Source organism: Gadus macrocephalus, chromosome 2 (assembly GCF_031168955.1).
Source record: "Gadus macrocephalus chromosome 2, ASM3116895v1".
NCBI classification, from domain to species: domain Eukaryota; kingdom Metazoa; phylum Chordata; class Actinopteri; order Gadiformes; family Gadidae; genus Gadus; species Gadus macrocephalus.
Window position 1 is genome coordinate 13,503,336 of NC_082383.1, and position 20,445 is coordinate 13,523,780.

A 20,445-nucleotide genomic window follows, 5' to 3' on the forward strand; every position below is an offset into this window, starting at 1 on the left:
AGCAAAAAAACATCTCTTTAGCTTGTGTATTTATAGATTTTCAATGGAGAGGTCCATTGCTCTTTATTTATCTATCTATGTGTCCTCCTGTGTGTGTGTGTGTGTGTGTGTGTGTGTGTGTGTGTGTGTGTGTGTGTGTGTGTGTGTGTGTGTGTGTGTGTGTGTGTGTGTGTGTGTGTGTGTGTGTGTGTGTGTGTGTGTGTGTGTGTGTGTGTGTGTGTGTGCGTGTGTGTGTGTGTGTGTCCTATGCCTATCCCCAGCCAGGACCCCTGTCATGGTGGCAAATTGTTGGCAAGGTCCCGATGTACCCCTGCTACACTATTATCGGGGGCCTGAAATAACTTGGCATTAAGCTAGAGACCTTGGGTCTTTCTTATATGAAAGATACGACATAAAAGGATCAATTTGTGAGTCCTGGCCTTAAAGGTCCCATGACATGCTATTTTATGTATTCTTTAATATAGGTATTAGTGGGCAACTAACACAGTATTCAAAGACGTTCCCTAAATTCAGCCGTGGTGCAGAGTTACAGCCACTCCGAGCCAGTCGCACATTGAGCTTCCCCCAAATGCGCTGTTTCGGTGGGCGTGTCAAGGAGGAGGGTGGGGTGTGGCCCTGAGCAGCTTGCAGCCACCATGCGCTCTGTTTACAGTGGATGTATCGCAATGGCGAGCCGCACACAGCCTTTAGCCGTGTTCTGTAAATATTCTAGAACACACGGGAGTCCTGGAGCTCTATATCTAAATATTATCATATAGCCTACACATATCTATATCATATAATATATATTATCACGGCCAAAAGCTGTGTGAGCCGATATTATGAATCTCAAACGACCGCGTTGGGTTCTCCGACGTTCCTGGTTCTTCAACGTCCACATCAATGTGAATACACACACTGTAACGTGGCGCTCACACTGAGCGCCACATGTGTGTGTGTGAATACACACACTGTAACGCAAGTGTTTCTTGTCGGTTCTTTGACGTGTCTTGTATTTCCACAACGAGACTGTCGTGGGGGTTATCTGAGCCATGGTTGAGAATGAATTGGGGGGAAGGAACTTTGGCTTTGACTCCCTCAAGAACATGAACCACGACATGGAGGAGAAAGGGATTGTTGGCGGCGAATGTCTCCCGCTTGAGCCCCGCTGAGGGACCACCGCCGGAGGCGGAGGTGCATAAGCGCTGCCCGGCAAAGATCCCTTTCTCCTCCTTGTCGTGGTTCATGTTCTTGAGGGAGTCAAAGCCAAAGTTCCTTCCCCCCAATTCATTCTCAACCTTGGCTGAGATAACCCCCAATACGAGTCTCGTTGTAGAAATACCAGAGACGAGAGTCCGACGTGTTATGAGCCATCACACCAACAGCAGAACGGTTATCCAAATAACAAGGAAGTGTACAACACTTGCGTTACAGTCCTGGAGCTCTATATCTAAATAATATCATATAATACATAGATATCTATATCATATAACATATTGTGTGCGCCTCCAGACGATATTATGAATCACAAATGACTTTGTCGGGTTCTGCGACGTCTCTGGTTCTTCCACTTTCACATCAACCTGAAGTCGACTGAACCGCGCGCTGCCTGCGGCCGGCTGCCCGCTGCCGGGCGATGGTGCCTCGCGGCAACCGGCAGCATGTCGCAGTTCATGTACTTCAGCGAGTCAAACCAAAGTTCCTTTCCCCCAATTCCTTCTCAACCATGGCTTAGATAACCCCCACGACAGTCTCGTTGTGGAAATACAAGACACGTCAAAGAACCGACAAGAAACACTTGCGTTACAGTGTGTGTATTCACACACACACATGTGGCGCTCGCACGGTCGAGTCTCATTGGCGGGCCAACGTCTCTGGGCGGGCCAGGCAGAGTAAGGGGAGGAGCTGAGATTCCTCATGACGTCATGAGCACAGATTTCCAAATCAGCGCGCTTGAGCCTCCGTTTTTTCAAAGGCGAGCAGAACAGCTAGTGCTCGTTTTACACCAAACGCAAGTTTTAGCCACTGGGGGACCATAGGCAGGCTAGGGGAACTCATATTTATGTTAGAAAACCTCATAAATTGAGATTTTCATGTCATGGGACCTTTAAAGGATGTGAATCGCCTGGCATGGGTAAAAGGCGTAATAAAAAGTCCCTCTGGCCACATCACTGGGTTAGGATTAGGTGAGATTGATGGCCTCAGATCACTCTCAGATCAACCTTGAGCACTTGGCCACCCACTGATGATTATGATCACTTCCTGTAGTACAGGAAGAAGGGAAACCGGGACACTGGCTACAATTTGCTACTATGACGTCTGTTCTTGCTGTCATCCCTGGGCCACGGTGACGAGTCATAAGGGAACATAGACACACACTAGGGGTAGATACATACACACACACACACACACACACACACACACACACACACACACACACGCACACACACACACACACACACACACACACACACACACACACACACACACACACACACACACAAACACACACATACACACACACACACACACACACACACACACACACACACACACACACACACACACACACACACACACACACACACACACACACACACACACACACACATAAAGAAATTGAAAGGGAGCGGAACCTAGTTTACCCTAAAAAGCAAACAATTGACAGCAGCTCAGCTGCCAGCACAATTTTTGACAACCTTGGCCTGCGAATATATCTGTTTAAGCAATCATAATCCGGTATCTTTGCCATAGTCAGCATGTTTTTTGTTTATATTTTAACGTTGTTGCTCAATCTCTTAAACATTTAAGAAAACGCTGCCATTGTTTTTTTCAAATTGGCAGACTGCAAAGCTCTCGGTTCCTGAATGAATGGGACTCCCGTTCTGATTGGCTCTAGCATTTCAACATTTTTGAAACAGGCTTTCAACAAGATCACGGCCAGACCGATGTGCACAGAGAAACGTTATGTGTGCTCTGAAAATCGAAGTAGGCTAGAAAGTCCCATGGTGTGGGTGTCTGATGGGTCATTGGTCATGCTTCCTTATGGCATTCAATTGGCTGTGCTTAGTATGACCTGCATTTCACCCACTGTGATGCTCCCTATGACGACAGATCCCCCAGTCATCATAATAATCACCTCATTTCTATTTGTCTTCATAACCCTTATAACTTAATTAACGGCCTCCAAAACAGGTTCAAAGCGCTGCTTCACAATGAACTTGTTTGACGTGTTTGGCATTGTTATTTTCTCATGGCTGTCCAAGGATCTATATATTTGTAAACACGCGTGCACACATGCACACACATGCACACACAAACACACACACACACACACACACACACACACACACACACACACACACACACACACACACACGCAACCATTACTTATTTTACATTAGGTGCATATCTCGATATTGCTCTAGCTATCTTTATCTTACACAATCTATTGAAATGGCATAGGGTGTTTCTACAGTTCATTGATAACCCACGTGGTGTCATCTATTCGTCGATAAACACTACATCACACCAACACTAAGCCCTTTGGCACCCTGGGATGGTCTGTTTCTGAGTCGGGAAGCTACACTAAGCTACGCTAAAATATGCTTCTCACAGCTGCCAAATTCTATAACCACGACCATGTAATTACTGTTTTTGTACTTTTTTTTGGCGTCTCTTCCTCCTAAAAAAAAACAAACCCTCCATTTTCCTACAATCAAGGTAAATTATTTTGACAAAGTTTACAGGAGCCTAACGTTGTGCGTTTGCCTGTGTGTATGCTATCTTCATTCAGGCGTATTTGGCTCTGAGCGGGAGCCAAAGGAAGGAGCAGGGTCAGACGAGATTGGTTTACAACAGGGAAAGACAGAGAGAGAGAGAGATAGAGAGAGAGAGATAGAGTGAGTGCGACGGACAAACGGCAAAGACCCAAAATAGTCTATTTCTTCTTCTTTCTAGATCAAGTTTGCTGTCGTTACATAACAGATACAACTCTGCCCCCCCCACCCTCCCACCCCCAGCAATGCTTCAGGAAGGTATTCAGGACTGTTTCGGGATGTGCACACACACATGCACATATCCAAACAGACATTATGCAAATACATATAATTGCAAATACACAATCATGAACACAGAGAAACATTAATGCCAACAAAAACACACACACACACACACACACACACACACACACACGCTGACACGTGCACATACACAGTGTTGCACATGCTCACACACAGAAACACACACATGCATGTCTCCACTAACATGCACAAACACAATACACCCATATGCATTGCACACAAACTAACACATAAACATACATAAATAGCTGGGGCAGTGATAGTTTGACAGGGTTATCTCACACACATCATCCTCAACCTGGAAGTTGTTTCATTGAGGCGTTGGGAAGACACGACCACAGGAGGGATCTAAGGCACTCAGAGGGAGGGGTGTGGGAAAAAGGATGAAAGAGCGATGTACTGTGTTTGTGTGTACATAAATATTTCTCCAGTATTGAAGGAAAGTCCACAGTTCTTGCTACCAAAGAAGACTCATCAGAGGCTAGGCAGGAAGGAGGAGAGGTTGAAAAGAGAATTGAAGAGAGAGAGAGAGAGAGAGAGAGAGAGAGAGAGAGAGCGAGACCTCTTCCCCACGCTGGCTTCTCTTCTGATCCTGACTGTGGGCTGTTGCGGGTGCATCTCCGAGGAATAAACAGGAATGGGAAACGAGATCCAACTCGCGATAAATGAAATATTCCCACGATGGAAAAGTACAGAAAAAAGTTTAATATACATAAAGAAAACAGAAAGCAACAAGCGCTATTTGAACTGCCAGACACCCAAAAAAGGTCATCTGGACACAGGAGAGAGAGCGCCGGGATCGGATCTCAAATTAGTCGGGGCGAGTTGGCTGGAGGCACAGCGGGTCCAGACCCGCTGTGTGCTCGATCTTCACCGTGAAATATCTTGTTTACCTCTCGGAAAGGCCGAAGGAAGGGACCCCACCGAAATGGCAACATTCTAATTAGCGTGTTCCGGAATCCTCTGTGCACGGTGGACTCATTCTGCCCGCTAATCAATGGCGAGTTACCCGAGCACCCCCCTCACTCACAAAAAAACGGCACAATAAACAATATCCTCCTCTCTTATTTCTTTTTTTTTGGTTTCCTCTGCATTCTCATACCACGTTACCTAATTTAGCATCCTTGTGTTTTTCTGGAAACTTTGCCTCGTTTAGGGCTTTCCAGCTCAGCCATTGGCTTGTTCAATTACCCTAGATTACATTATCACTATATCAACGTTCCGGCACCCTACCGACTATGTTTCCAAGGAATCCCTCACTGTCGTTTTCAGTACAGGGCCCAGTTTCCCAAAAGCATCGTTAGCCTAAGTGGATCGTGAAGTGCGTCGTACGAGCATCGTACATTTTTCACACCGTTTCCCGAAAGCATTGTTTGTAACGAACGTCGTTTAAAACGCTCGTAGCTTACGAATGCTCCAGGGTACTCGTAGGACGCTAAGAGCATCGTTAGCCTACCATAGAGTGAACTCATTATTGCATGCGGGTGTCTTTGAATGATAATGTATGAATGGAACGTTGCATTTTTAATGTCTACAACTATTCTATACTAGAGAGCCAATCAATGCAACCTTATGCGGAATCAGATGAAGTCGGCTCTCTTGCTGCGCAAAATATATGTTTTAAAAATCAGCACATTAAGATAAATGTAGTTTACACAAGCTACTTTGGATTTTTATAATATGGAATTATTTCAGGGGGGGAAATGCCGTGAATAAATGAATGCACAGTGCGTTCAGGATTAGGACTGATATATATGTCGGCCTAGGCCTAATCAATTGTGTTTTAATATCTTTGGCGTTCATAATATTGTAATCTATTCTTTTCGTAGGCTACTCTGCGGTTGGCCTTGATGGGGAGATATTTTAACCCTTTTTAACCCCATTTTCCTGCGACATTCCTGCGTCTCCCCCTGTGTCATAGCCCGTTTCAGCACCATGTCAATGGACAGGTACAATCCTACGAACGTGAATGTTAAGAGGAGTTTCGAGATATGCTCAAAAGAAATTAACGATGGTTCGAAAGATCCATCGTGAGAATGATCGTACGAGCGAAGATCCATCGTTATCGGGAAACTGGGCCCAGGGCTATAGTTCTACTCCTTTGTTTGTTTGGTGCTGATTGAGCAAGGCATGTGACCTGTGTTGATTTGGGAAGTCACCTGACTTGTGTTGATTTGGGAAGTCACCTGACCTTTGTTGATTGGGGAAGTCCCCTGACCTGTGTTGATTGGGGATGTCACGTGACCTGCTGTGTTGATTCAGGAAGTGATCTTATTAGTGTGTGTATGTTCTCTACCTGTGTATTTTTGTATATATTGAATGCATTCAAGTAATCTTCTCATCAGTTGATGCAACAAAAAGCCAAATTATTTTTTTGGAGCCTTCCAAAGTATCCATTATATTTACTTCCCTCTATGATGAAAAATACAAAAAAGTGTGCTCAAAATTGCTTCCTTTGAAGCAAAGAAGTAACAATTTGAAGGAAATCTACGCATTTTGCAATTGCACTTAACTGTACAATAGAAATAATATTCTTCTTATGCCCTCCTATCTCAGTGGTCTTTGTTTATTTTCCTGGGTGATTCCTTCTGAGATATCATGCTCATATATCATACCATCTCCAGTTGCTCATTAGCTTTGTTTTTAGCCAGATGTTGGGGCCAACACAAACAGCTGCTGGATGTGGCTGCTGGTGGCATCCCTGTTACACCATGTGGATACTGTACACCATCACATCTTTTATGAATAGGGAATATTGATGAGCTTGGAATGGAATCGCTATTCATTAATAATCCACACTCTACAGAGTGAGGAGAATATGTAGGAGATTATTGGAGATTTTTTACCCCCCCAAGTGCAGCCTGAACATCAATAAACCAATGGAATACATGTTTCAGATTTGTGGGTTTGAAACCTGCATATGCCTCTGTAGCAAGACAATGTTTCTACCAGGCCGGAAACTAGCCTGCTCAGCTTTGGAGGGCATTGAGAGGTGAATGTTTGGCACACCAGGGTGCCCCTATGGGGCAGTCTGGGGGTCTTCCCAGTAAAAAAAATGCACAGGAAATTGATCTAAATTAAATTATTTATTTATGAACATAGGAAAGGATCTTATTATTCCTGTTGGCAAGATGTGGGATCGAATAATGTGGGTTTGTTTATTAGCCTATCATTTTATTACTTTTGAACCCATCTCCACCCCCCCCCCCCCCCCGACCCATCTCCCATTATACTGTCTATGATATTATTTATATGGTGAACCAAGGTGTTGTTATTGGCCAATGATTTTCGATAATAATGAAGCCCTCCACCACCCTCCCTCATGCATGGTGGTCAAATCCCATTTAATTTAAAATCCTTGAAAAATATCATTTATTCTGGTGACCATCAACTTAATTTGACCTTTAAATTAAATTGTGTTATAATGAATACCTTAGTCAACACTAACCACAATTTGTAAATTACTTTATTATTATTAATATTCATATTATTATCATTATTATCATATGAATTACAATGGGTTACCCTTATTTATTTTCCTATACATGTCGATATGGTTAGGGTAAGGTTAGGGTTGTTGCTCAGGTATTACAACTACAATCCGATCTTTGAAAGAATCAAAGTAGTGTGGATGTAAATTCAACATTCACCAAATTGTTATATGAATAACAAGAAGCAACAGCTTCCGCTGAATTTGAACAGCCTATTTCATTTAGACGCCAAGAGGAAAGTCATACAAAAAGCCTTGTCAAGCGTGTGGGGGGAAAAACACGACGTTTACACGGTTTCTCCATCTCTGCGCACCATTCCATATGATATGAGGCAAGAACTAATACTCTTCAAAGACCTTGTGATCATTAAACTGAGGGAAAAACCGCCACTGCAAATATCTGCTCTCTATAAACCAGCTATTCCCCAAACTCATACATATAGTAGCTCGCATTGTACATCCTTTGATGTTCTCCATAGAAGATGCAAGGCTATTATGCAGAATTACACGCATCAGAATAACCATCAGCATGTATTGAATGTATTGGACTGAGACACACTCCTTTTCCATTTCAATTACGCTGGATCCACAGTGATTGAAATCACTGTAGCTATGCAACCTCATCATCAAGGTTCTGGAGGCTCCTTGTTCTTTACATGAAACAGCTGCGTCATGGGGATGTTTTCAACCAGAACGATACCGTACTGCTGTATTCAAACAGCTGTGGCTAAACACCAGAGGCTCAGCAGGCATCTGCACAGTCCATATGATCTGTGTCATTAGTTTGGATTCAGATGGAAAACGACAGCAATGCATAGGTGCATGTTTTTGCAAATCTCTTGCAAAGCGATGTTCACTCTGTCTGTGCCGTTTATCTAAATGCCTAATTTTAACGTAAACAACATACCACAAAAATATTAGTTTCACTGCATCCAAAAACATCCGAAACAAATAAACTGTACAAGCTATGTAGGTACTCATTATCATTTTTCATTCGATTATTTTTTTATTATTTATTGTAAATACTGCCAACCCCTTATTGGGTCGCATCCCACAATTTGAAAAACCCTGTCTGGCAACTCTATGACGTCACCTGCATGCTTCACATTCATTCACACAAACCGTACTCCATCACTACTTTACATCTCACATACATTCACCTTGGCTCATGGCCCTTTGTTTATGTGTGTTTGTCTGCATGTGTCTTCCAGGACCCCAGAAGCAAGCACAAGTTCAAGATCCACACGTACGGCAGCCCCACTTTCTGTGACCACTGTGGCTCCCTGCTCTACGGACTCATCCACCAGGGGATGAAGTGCGACAGTAAGTCCCAACGCTGTGGGTGTGTGTGTGTGTGTGTGTGTGTGTGTGTGTGTGTGTGTGTGTGTGTGTGTGTGTGTGTGTGTGTGTGTGTGTGTGTGTGTGTGTGTGTGTGTGTGTGTGTGAAAGAGTGTATGTGTGTGCAACAGCAGTCCCTTTAACCTCACACACTCTTTCCACAGACACACACACACACACGCACACACACACACACACACACACACACACACACACACACACACACACACACACACACACACACACACACACACACACACACACACACACACACACAAACTTACCATTTAGATGTTACCTTAACCCCAATATCCCTTCATCTTCATCTTCCTCTTCCTCCCTATCCAGCCTGCTTCTTCCTAATCCTGAGCCTCTGTCTCTCTGTCTCTCTCTCTCTCTCTCTCTCTCTCTCTCTCTCTCTCCCTCTCTCTCTTTCTATCTCTCTCTCTCTCTCTCTCTCTCTCTCTCTCTCTCTCTCTCTCTCTCTCTCTCTCTCTCTCTCTCTCTCTCTCTCTCTTTCTATCTCTTTCTCCCTCCCTCCCTCCCTCTCTCTCTCTCTCTCTCTCTCTCTCTCTCTCTCTCTCTCTCTCTCTCTCTCTCTCTCTCTCTCTCTCTTTCTCGTGAACGCTCTCTCTCTCTGCCTCCTTATCTCCTCCTCCATCTCTATCTCCTCCTCTCTCACACTATTTTTCTCTCTCTGCCATAATTAATCATTCTGTGTCAGATTTCCCTTTGTCTCTTCTTTCCTTTATTTTCTCTCAACACACACACAGATACACGCACGCACACACACACACACACACACACACACACACACACACACACACACACACACACACACACACACACACACACACACACACACACACAGATACACACACACAAGAATGCACATAGATCAGACACGTATAGTCACACACTTACCACCCTCTTACATAGGTCTCACAAGCACACTTGCCCGCTCACACTCTGTGTTGCCCTTCCACTTCCACTCTCCTCAGTAAACACATACACACACACACACACAGAAAGATATAACACACACAAATACTGTTAACACCCACACACACCACCCACGCTGGTCTCTCTCACTCACTCTTTCCATCTACGGGTGTCTCTGTCTTATCAAAGAGGGTAACAGGAGCGCATTGATAGGTGGCAGGGCGGAGCAGCTTTAAATAGGAGGGAGAGAGAGAGAGAGAGGATGAGAAAGAAAGTAAGAGAGAGAGAGAGAGAGAGAGAGAGAGAGAGAGAGAGAGAGAGAGAGAGAGAATAGCAGACGCATGTGACCGACGGGAGGAGTGGATTGATATACAAAAACAACTAATGAAGGACAAGGAGTGAGAGAGAGAGACAGAAAGAGAACGAGTGAAAGTCAGTGTTTGTTACGGGTGGAGATGTAGAAGACGGGGGTGTTGTATGACAGAGAGGGGGGGTCAGGAGGAAGGGTGGAAGGTGAGAGACAGACATGCTGACAGGAGATTGGAGAGCAGCTCACAGTAGACAGAGGAAATTATCCTCTCAACCTCAGCTATTTCTGCCGAGTGCACTGGGTTTTTATGTTTGTGTGTGTGTGTGTGTGTGCGCGTGTGTCATTGTGTGTGTTCATTTTGGTGTGAGAGAAAGAGGGAGAGAAACGCAGAAGTAAAGATGTGATTTAGACTCCGTAGACCGTAGGCACTCATTGGGAGCACAACATTATTTGTGCACGCTAAATTAGTATTATTTATCAATTATTAATCAGAGTAAAGGAGTGCTTGTACCAACGTTAAAAGTAAAGTATCATGAACCGTATCTAGATCCGTATGGAGGTCTGTGTTTATACGTGGCCAGTGCACCGCCCGCTGTCTGTGTTTATCCCTGTAGTGGTTGTTTATTTAAACCCATGCCAGCGTTCACACTCTGTATCCAGCCACATGGCCAACCCAAGCCTCCGTGGACCACATGTGATGCGTGTGCATTCATTCTGTTTGTGTGTGTGTTCCCCTTTCCCCAGCCTGCGACATGAACGTGCACAAGCAGTGTGTGGTCAACGTTCCGAGCCTGTGCGGGACGGACCACACAGAGCGCCGCGGACGCATCTTCCTCAAGATAGAGGTCACCGGCGACAGGCTGCACATCACAGGTGGGACCAGCGCTGGTGGGACGCCGCCTCCACTCCGCCTCTCTGGGAAACACTGGAACCCCGTTCTCACACACACCGTTCTGTCATCTTGTGTTGTGTTGTTCATGATGTATATCAAATGTTCCATTCATCATATTTTAACTGCGGTTTTTCAGTACTATACACAGTACTCACACGTTTGTTCTATTTGTTATTCAATATGTATTTATTTAGTGCTGTTAAACGTCAAAAGGAGAATCACTCAGACATTTTATTTTATATTGGCAGTTAACTGCATAAAAAATGTACATTGATATTGCATGCTTACATTAAAAAATACATTCAAAAGCATATTTTCTACTCGTTAGGTTTGGTTGCCGGTTTAAATTTTCCTCTGTTCTTACATTCATGAGCAAGTCATTCAACCCTTGTGCGCTCCTGTTAGCTGGCATTAGTCGTCCACAACAGATACTCCATGGCCGTGAAAAAGAATGCGTGTGTCGATGAATGAGAGTGCATTCATTTGCACTTTGAACAGCCCATCGGGACTCTGTTAAAGTGCTGGGTGATTACAGTGTTTGTCCGTTACATGTTATGATGTATTTTAAAGGACATGAACTAGCAACCACTGAAAGGCCAGAGAGAGAGAGAGAGAGAGAGAGAGAGAGAGAGAGAGAGAGAGAGAGAGAGAGAGAGAGAGAGAGAGGGGGGGAGAGAAAGGGAGAGAGAGGGAGAGAGAGGGAGAGAGAGGGAGAGTGAAAAATATTATGCGTGGAAATCTGAAAAGAGTTTAAAGGTTGAACGGACATTTGAACTGTGGTGATGACGCTTTTACATTTAAGGGCTGATCTTGAAAAAACGTGATTGTTGCGGCGTGCGGCGGTGCTTGGTAGCAGTTGGGGTCATTCCTGGGAGAGAATGGCGGAAAAATAAGATGAAAAGCAAATCTTTGTATTGAAATGTGTGTGTGCGAATATTGACTGTATTGTCTTTGTAAATGAGCCAGTCAAATGAGCAGCACCTTTGGTTGATACATTAACAGTACAGTGAACCCCTCCACAGTCCTGCTCAACAAGCCTTCCCGCACTCTCACACACACACTCACACACAAACACACACACACACACACACACACACACACACACACACACACACACACACACACACACACACACACACCACACACACACACACACACACACACACACACACACACACACACACACACACACACAAACAAAACAAAACAAAACATCAGGATTGCTGCTGCAGTAAAGTGAGTTTAAAGTGGGAATCAAAGTGAGTAGGATGAGTTTGTGTTTGTGAAGGGGAGGTCCTAAATTATTCACTGAGAGGGTTCAGAATGATTGTTTGATGTGATGCTGTGTGTGTGCTTGTTACCACCTGTGGATGGTCCAAGTCAGTCCTGATTGGGCCATCAACACAGAGAAAGAGAGGTGAGAGAAGGTGAGCGAGAGAGAGAGAGAGAAGAGAGAGAGAGAGAGAGAGAGAGAGAGAGAGAGAGAGAGAGAGAGAGAGAGATAAAAGAGTGGGTGGGAAAGAAAGAGGGATACAAGGGAATAAATAGTGATAGAGAGCAATATCGAATAGGGACAGGTATGTATTCACTGCGTCCATGACATTGCTGGATACCGCACGCATCACGTGTTTGACACACTGTGTGTTTAGCTAGCCACCCATGATTGGATTGGTAGTTCTGTGTGAAGCAGCACCATGAATACAGTTCAGCTTCATCAAGTACCCTCCCCCCCAAGAAATAAACATTGTATCCATCCTTTCGCTAAAAACCCCAAATTATTCTTATCAGAAAAGCCCATTGTTCCTTACTGGAGGGAAGGGATGATCAGTATTACTAATGGTGGCACTGGGCGTTTTGTTGGCATGGTTACCCCTAGTCGTTGTCTCATCACATTATGCTAAGTGATCCCCAGAAACTGGAACCGGATTGACTGAATCCCACAGACGTTGATAGAGCGAGATGGGCCCTGAAGGGGCAGAAACACAGAGAGAGAGAGAGAGAGAGAGAGAGAGAGAGAGAGAGAGAGAGAGAGAGAGAGAGAGAGAGAGAGAGAGAGAGAGAGGGAGAGTGAGGCAGATGGAGATGGAGAGAAAAATATTTTGCGTGGAAATCCGAAAAGAGTTTAAAGGTTGAACGGACATTTGAACTGTGGTGATGACGCTTTTACAGTTAAGGGCTGATCTTGAAAAAAACGTGAGTGTTAAGAGTGCGGCGGTGCTTGGTAGCAGTTGTTTGTGGATTCAGACTCATCAGGTGCAGGTTACTGCCGAGTGGGAAGGCATAAAAGGTGGGTTTACGGTTGGAATCCATCTGAGAGCTGTCACCATGACAAACTGATTGTACTTTTCATTTTTTTCTGTCAGGGGCTCCGTTCCCATTCATACAAACCAGAGCAGAAGGTTTTATTGATAGACATATATACAGTCATTAAATGTCTCAATCGCTAACTGCGTCTCAAAGCTACTTGCCATATCGAGCAACACCTGGAACATATGTGGCGAACGGTATTGCGGAACAAACAGAAGTCAATTTCAAAACACAACCACTCCTTCCCTGCTTCATCCCTCGCCCTCTCTTCAGTATATCTCCCCCCGCTCTCTCACCCTCACACTCACGTTCCTCCATCGCCTGCCTCCGCCGTGTGTATGCAGTGTTCCCTGGGTCTGCCAGCACCCCCTGAAGTCCCCACACTGCTGAGTCTGTCTGACCTCGTAGTGCCGGCCATCTGCCGGGCTGGGTCGGTGACTCAAGCATATCAACAGGGGGCGGGTGGGGGGGGTGGGGGGGGGGACCGGCCCTGGATCTCGTCCACGGTTCCATGCTCGCCCGTCGCTTGGCGCCACGTTGTTATCCGCGGACGTGTCCGCTGTTCTCCTCCTTTGACCCGTTTCTAATTGGTTGTTTGACCAGAAATACAAAGGAAATGACATTGTACCTAGAAGAGGGCAGGGGGAGGAAGTGAGGTCACAGCTGCCGCGCCGCAGTCTTGTTCTCCAGACCCCTCGAGGCGACAGTAAGGAAGGCATGGAGGTGGTTTCGAGGAAAATTAGTGGTGGAGAAAGAATGCGTGGATTGTGGATTGCAACATATAAGAGGGGACAAGAAGAAGAAACTTGTCTGTTGTCGTCGTCGTCGTCCCCCCCCCCCCCGCTCCCGGTAGGCCTGGGAGGGTCAGCCAACTGATGCTGATATGATCACATCTTTCCTGGAAAGAAAACAGACTCGTCTCCAAGGCTCCTCCTCATCACACACACATGTACTCACACACGCACGCGCGCACACGCACACAAACTGCACACACACGCACCATTGCCTGAGTTGACCTTCTTTCATCCAACCATCTCTTTTTCTCTTTTATTAGATCTTGTGCATTCTCTCACTCACTCACACACATGCACACACGACTCCCTTGGTATCTGATCCAAGCTTTTAATTTAGGTTATTGCTTACTTTCTTGCAGCCATATGTTTTATTTTGTTTATTTGAAATGTTCCTGTCTCTTCGTCCCTGTCCCATTTCGTCTTTATCATCTCCTCCCCTTCCTTCCCCTTCTCATCTCTCTCTCTCTTTGACATTCTCTCGCTCTCTCTCTACCTCTCTATCTCTCAGTCTCTCTCTCTCTATATATTCCCCTACTGACTAACACACACACACACACACATTCACAGGAGGGGTCCTGCAGTGGAGCGGAAGTGACCTGGCCTCAGGTTCAGAGCCAGGGCTACCAGGAATATGAGCTCCTTCCTCAGTCACACCCTGCCTCACAGGGCTGGGTGGGAGAGAGAGAGAGAGAGAGAGAGAGAGAGAGAGAGAGAGAGAGAGAGAGAGAGAGAGGAGAGAGAGAGAGAGAGAGAGAGAGAGAAGAGCAACTAATGTCAGAGCCAGCTCTGTCTTCATCCATGAAGAACACATACATATTTAAACACACAACCTTGCAACAGACACATTATGCACACATAGTGCAACTACACACATACACACACATTTGATTGATTTCAGGTTACAAAGCATAATATAGGACACATGTTATAAACATACACATTGCACACACATAATACATGTTATTTTATGCTGCAAAATACCGTACAAATATCGAGTCATACATTATGGTATACCTAGATATGTAATGGACCATTTAGAATGGCAGACTCTCCTGTATCCAAGCAACGGCACACAGTGGATGTGCACTGTGTGTACACGCACATGATGTGTGTTAGTGTGTGTGTGTGTGTGTGTGTGTGTGTGTGTGTGTGTGTGTGTGTGTGTGTGTGTGTGTGTGTGTGTGTGTGTGTGTGTATGGCTGTGTGTGTGTGTATTACACACACAGCTACAAACACACACCTACACAGTGTGTGTAGGTGTAGGTGTGTGTTTATGTGTGTGTGTGGGGGGGTGTAATAGGTGTGTGTGTGTGTGTGTGTGTGTGTGTGTGTGTGTGTGTGTGGGGTGGGTGTGTGTGTGGGTTCTTTGTTGGGGAGGAGGGGGGGTATGTGGGTGGGTGGGTGGTTGCGTGTGTGTTTGTGGCACAGGAGTGTTTATTTCTGTGCATGTTAATGTCACCACTGGACATCAATGGAAAGAGAAGCTCTGTTTGGACCGGCATACATTATGTCTGCGAGTGTGTCTGTGTGTGTGTGGGGGGGGGGTGTTTGTGTATGTGTGGGTGTGTAATTAGATTAGGGAAAGCTATGGAGAAAGAGAGAGAGATGTGTGTGTGGTTGTCTATGTGTACCCACATAAACACAAGGTGTGTGTGGGTGTGTTATGAAGAGGATTGTGTGATAAGTGAGTACAATAAGTTTCAAGGATATTGGCAAAATCTTCTATCCCAACCTAGGTAATTGACTAAGATATATTTCACCATGTAGCATGTTTTCTAGTAATTCAAGGCAACAAATAGTCGACATAAAATAATCACATGGTAAAGTCAAATTTCAGCTCGTACCTTAAAATATTTCAACATATCCGTCAATGATGATCAATACTTATTTCAATAATGTTATCAATAAAATCACATCCAATAGAAGAAGATATATTCATCATATAAAAATGGGTGGCCAGCCCGTACCTCTCTTTTTGTTTTCAAGAATCTTTCTATGACCCTCCAAAACCCCTTCCCCTATGCTATGTCTGTCAGTTTGAGTCACAGGTTGAGTTTTTGGAATTCCGGGAGCGGTCAATCTAACAGATTGTGCCTTTAAAGGGATACTACACCGATACAGAACCGGTGTTCTATCATTATAAAATCGCTATTATAATATAAAAAAAATAATAATCTTCCCTCAGTCTAACCCAGTCTTCCCTTGACCCAGCTGTCCTCCTTACATTTCTCCTGACCTGACGTCAAATGACGCGTTTGACGTCATGTCAGTAGAAATTTGCTTGCCTGCCAGAAGGTCCGAGGACTACAAACCACTGGTTCTGCAAATTTGTAAGCCCACTAATAAGGAATGAGGGGGGCGGGAGCTCGCGTACGAGATGTATGGCGGACACATTGCCATGTTTCTTCACCGCTTAGCTAGAGAATTAGACCGACACAAACCTCCGACCATGGCAGAAGCAAATTTGCAATGGGAAACAGGCGAAGTGGAGACCCGTGTATTGATTCTCGGCCATGTTGAAGAAAGAATTTGGGGAAGAACCGTTGGCTTTGACTCTCTGCCAAGAGTCAGGTCAGATTGAAATGCAACAGCTTGATATGGAAAGACCAGAGACGTCGGATAATCCAACAGAGTCGTTTATTCATAATATCATCTCAAACGACTCCGTCGGGTTCTCAGACGTCTCTGGTTCTTCCACTTCCACATCAATCTGAAGTAGACTGAACTGCGACATGGAGAAAGGGATTGTTGCCCGCGATTGTGGACCGCAGTTGTCTTCCGCCAGCAGGCAGCGCCGAGGCAGCGGGGAAAGCGGGGCCCCGGCGGGAGACCAATCATGGGCAATAATCCCTTTCTCCTCCATGTCGCGGTTCGCAGTTCCACATCAATCTGAAGTTGCAGTTCAATCTGGAAGATTGAACAGCAACAGAGGGCCAAAGCCAAAAGCCAACGAGAGCCAAAGCCAATGTTTCTTCCCCCAATTCCTTCTCGACCATGGCCGAGAATCAATACAAAGGTCTTATTTTGCAAACACGCACCCACCCCGTACCTGAGAATTACATTCCGCACCGGCCAGACCCGCTATAAATTGATACCAACGCCGACCCGCACTCGAAGGAAAATTAGACGCATTAGATAGAACGCCGGGGAGTTACACTATCTGGTGTTTTGGTGTGATGCTTTAGATTGCTGTGCAAAAAAAGCACATCATCCACTGTGGACGATTTTCTTTTACTCCTATGCTCCTGAATAACATATCCAACACCGGAGAAGTCTCGCCCGCAATCGACCGACCCGCGCTGTTCAGGCGTCCGACCCGACAGCACCCATGTCCAACATAGTACCTACATTATTTTTCCCCCGTTTCATCTGAATTGTGCGGTTCACCCGTCGGGTACCCGAACCCGTCCAGGACTTTGGCCGAGATAACCCCCACTACGAGTCTTTACTTGTTGTGAAAGTACCAGAGACGTCCAAGAAACAGACACAGTTTTTAATTCATAATATCATCTGGAGGCGCACACAGCTTTTGGCCATGATATTATATATTGTATTATATTATATAGATACCTATACATTATATAATATAATATTATTTAGATATAGAGCTCCGGGAGTCCGCAAACGGCAACAATCACTTCTCCTCCATGCTGCTGTTCACGCTGGACTGCAGGGATTGGCTGTTATGTTACGTCCCTCAGGGAGTGAACGCTGATTGGCTGTTATGTTACGTCCCTCAGGGTGTGACTGTGATTGGCTGTTATGTCACCTCCCTCAGGGAGTGAACGCTGATTGGCTCTTATGTTACGTCCCTCAGGGAGTGAACGCTGATTGGCATTGTGGGAGTTGTCGTCTTCAATCCCAAGCACCAAAAAGTCACTGTTTGCTTTTCTCGCTCAAGGAGGCACAACATTTTAAAATTATGTTACTATTTGACTAAATATATGACCCACTTTCAATACAGATTCATCTCTCCACCGGTGAAGTATCCCTTTAAGAACTTTAGCAGCCTCAAGCGAAACTATAATGAAGATTAGAACAGTTTAACGTATAGCAGTCATTAGGACCGGGCGAAATGTACATAATCAAATATATATATTTTTGACAAAATGTTCACATCGTGATATCGATTTAATATTCAACCCAGCCCCTACCACAGACCTTAGTGAACTTACTTTGATGACGTAACGGCAGCATCACCATGGCAATGACAAATGCCCCTGGGGATGCAGGCTCACTGGAGGGAAGACGCAGGAGAGGATATAGCTGGGATGTGTGTGTGTGTGTGTGTGTCTGTGTGTGTATGTGCGGTGTATATGTTTGTGAATCCTGTGTGTGTGTGTGTGTGTGTGTGTGTGTGTGTGTGTGTGTGTGTGTGTGTGTGTGTGTGTGTGTGTGTGTGTGTGTGTGTGTGTGTGTGTGTGTGTGTGTGTGTGTGTGCATGCGAGTGTTCTTGTGTATGTGTGTGTGTGCGTGTGAGTGTGCGTCAGTATGAGTGTGTATGTGTATTTGTGTATCCTAAGTGTGTGTGTGTGTGTGTGTGTGTGTGTGTGTGTGTGTGGTGTGTGTGTGTGTGTGTGTGTGTGTGTGTGTGTGTGTGTGTGTGTGTGTGTGTGTGGGGGGGGGGGGTTGTGTGTGTGAGCAACAGCTGTAATACTGTGAACCACCTTAGGGCTATTTCTGAGTCTGTCTGTACTATTGGCTAGAAAGTAAAATAGAGACATTTGTATGTTTGGCTATTGACTGAACTCGGAGACTAAACATGATTGAGAATACATACCTTTGACTCGGCTTTGGCAGAGCTCGCTGTTCTGAAAGAGAGATGAAACTTGCCTTGATTGGATGCAAAGAGCTCGTTCTCTCACAGGGCTTTTATACCATTTACCATGCAGTGTTTAAGGATTATTTTTCTCATCTGTCCTATTCTACAGCGTCTCTAATTGCATGCATGAATGTGTTTGTTTTTTGTTAACATAATGATCTCATGACAATAAGTTACCTACCTTACTAACTCATAACTCATACCTACCGATAACATCTACTAATTGACTTCATAAAATGTACATTTATTATGCCTCACTTCCTGTCCTTTTGTGTAGATCTTTCGTCATCCTTCCTTAATCCCTCCTAACATTCATGTTCTTTATACAGTGCTCTCCTATGTTAACCTTTAATCAGACCGTCAGTGACTGATCTCTAAGATCCTTTTAAACCATTTAAGATTTATTGAAGGTCAAGGACACACATGAATATCTGACAACTCCAAACAAATGAAATAATGAATAGTCATAAATTAAACTGTGAATAGCAACACACATTTATATAAATAAATGTATATACTATATCTATACTTATAGAATTCTATATTTTATTTTTATATTAAGATAGACATTCCAATAGATATGTTTGGTACATATTCTCTTTAGACATGTAGCCCTTTCTGTCGAGCAACTATAGCATGTGGCATTGGCAGTGCTGTTCAATGACCTTGCATGGGCAGACCACCACTGTAAAAGCTGTCGCCATGGTGAAAGTAGAATGGCCTTTCTTTTTTCTTTTTTTGTGTGTATGTGTGTGTGTGTGTGTGTGTGTGTGTGTGTGTGTGTGTGTGTGTGTGTGTGTGTGTGTGTGTGTGTGTGTGTGTGTGTGTGTGTGTGTGTGTGTGTGTGTGTGTGTGTGTGTGTGTCAGGGGGAAATAATAAATAGAAAGAAGAATAGAAAGAAAACCAATCCCTCTCTCTCATTCTCTATCAATGAGAACAAATATTAGCAATTCAGTTCACAAATATCAATAATAACCATATCATATCAACATGATTCTCAATGACTCATCTACATGATTTCAATATACAGTAGCTTGCTCATGGCAATATCATAGCCTGGGTAAGAGGTTTGATGCCCACTTGGTCCATCCATGGCAAAAACATCCACTCAATGGCATTCGTATAGAACTGGATATATATCTGCAGTATACTAATAGCCACTCTACGTATATGGGGGGGCATGATAACCTAATGGCTAGCGTGTTTGACTCCAAGCCAAATGTTTTGGCGTTTGACTCCAGTTATCCTCGAGCAACATGATGCCTTACCCTTACCTTAGCCTTATCATCCATGACATGTGTATCAATTCATTGTAAGTCACCTCTTAAGTCAATTTGGCTACAAGAGCCTGCTCAATGACTAAATAGTAATATATTAATGACCCCCACCCCGTCTCACTGTCGCTCTTACACTCTCTCTCCTTCCCTCGCTCGCTCTCACCCCTGCTCTCTCTCTATCTCTCCCCTCTCTTCTCTCCCTCTTCTCTCT

At 44.7% G+C, this 20,445-nt stretch overlaps 1 protein-coding gene across 1 annotated transcript in view; it reads left to right on the top strand.

The window, feature by feature from the left end:
* LOC132450419 (protein kinase C alpha type-like) overlaps window positions 1–12,245 on the top strand; it is a 75,393-nt gene extending 63,148 nt beyond the window's left edge. The window contains exons 4-5 of the mRNA XM_060042539.1: window positions 8,763–8,874; window positions 10,886–12,245. Coding sequence (XP_059898522.1) covers window positions 8,763–8,874; window positions 10,886–11,307 — 534 coding nt within the window. The 3' untranslated portion in view covers window positions 11,308–12,245. The remainder of the gene's footprint in view (window positions 1–8,762; window positions 8,875–10,885) is intronic.
* The last annotated feature ends 8,200 nt before the right edge of the window (window positions 12,246–20,445 follow it).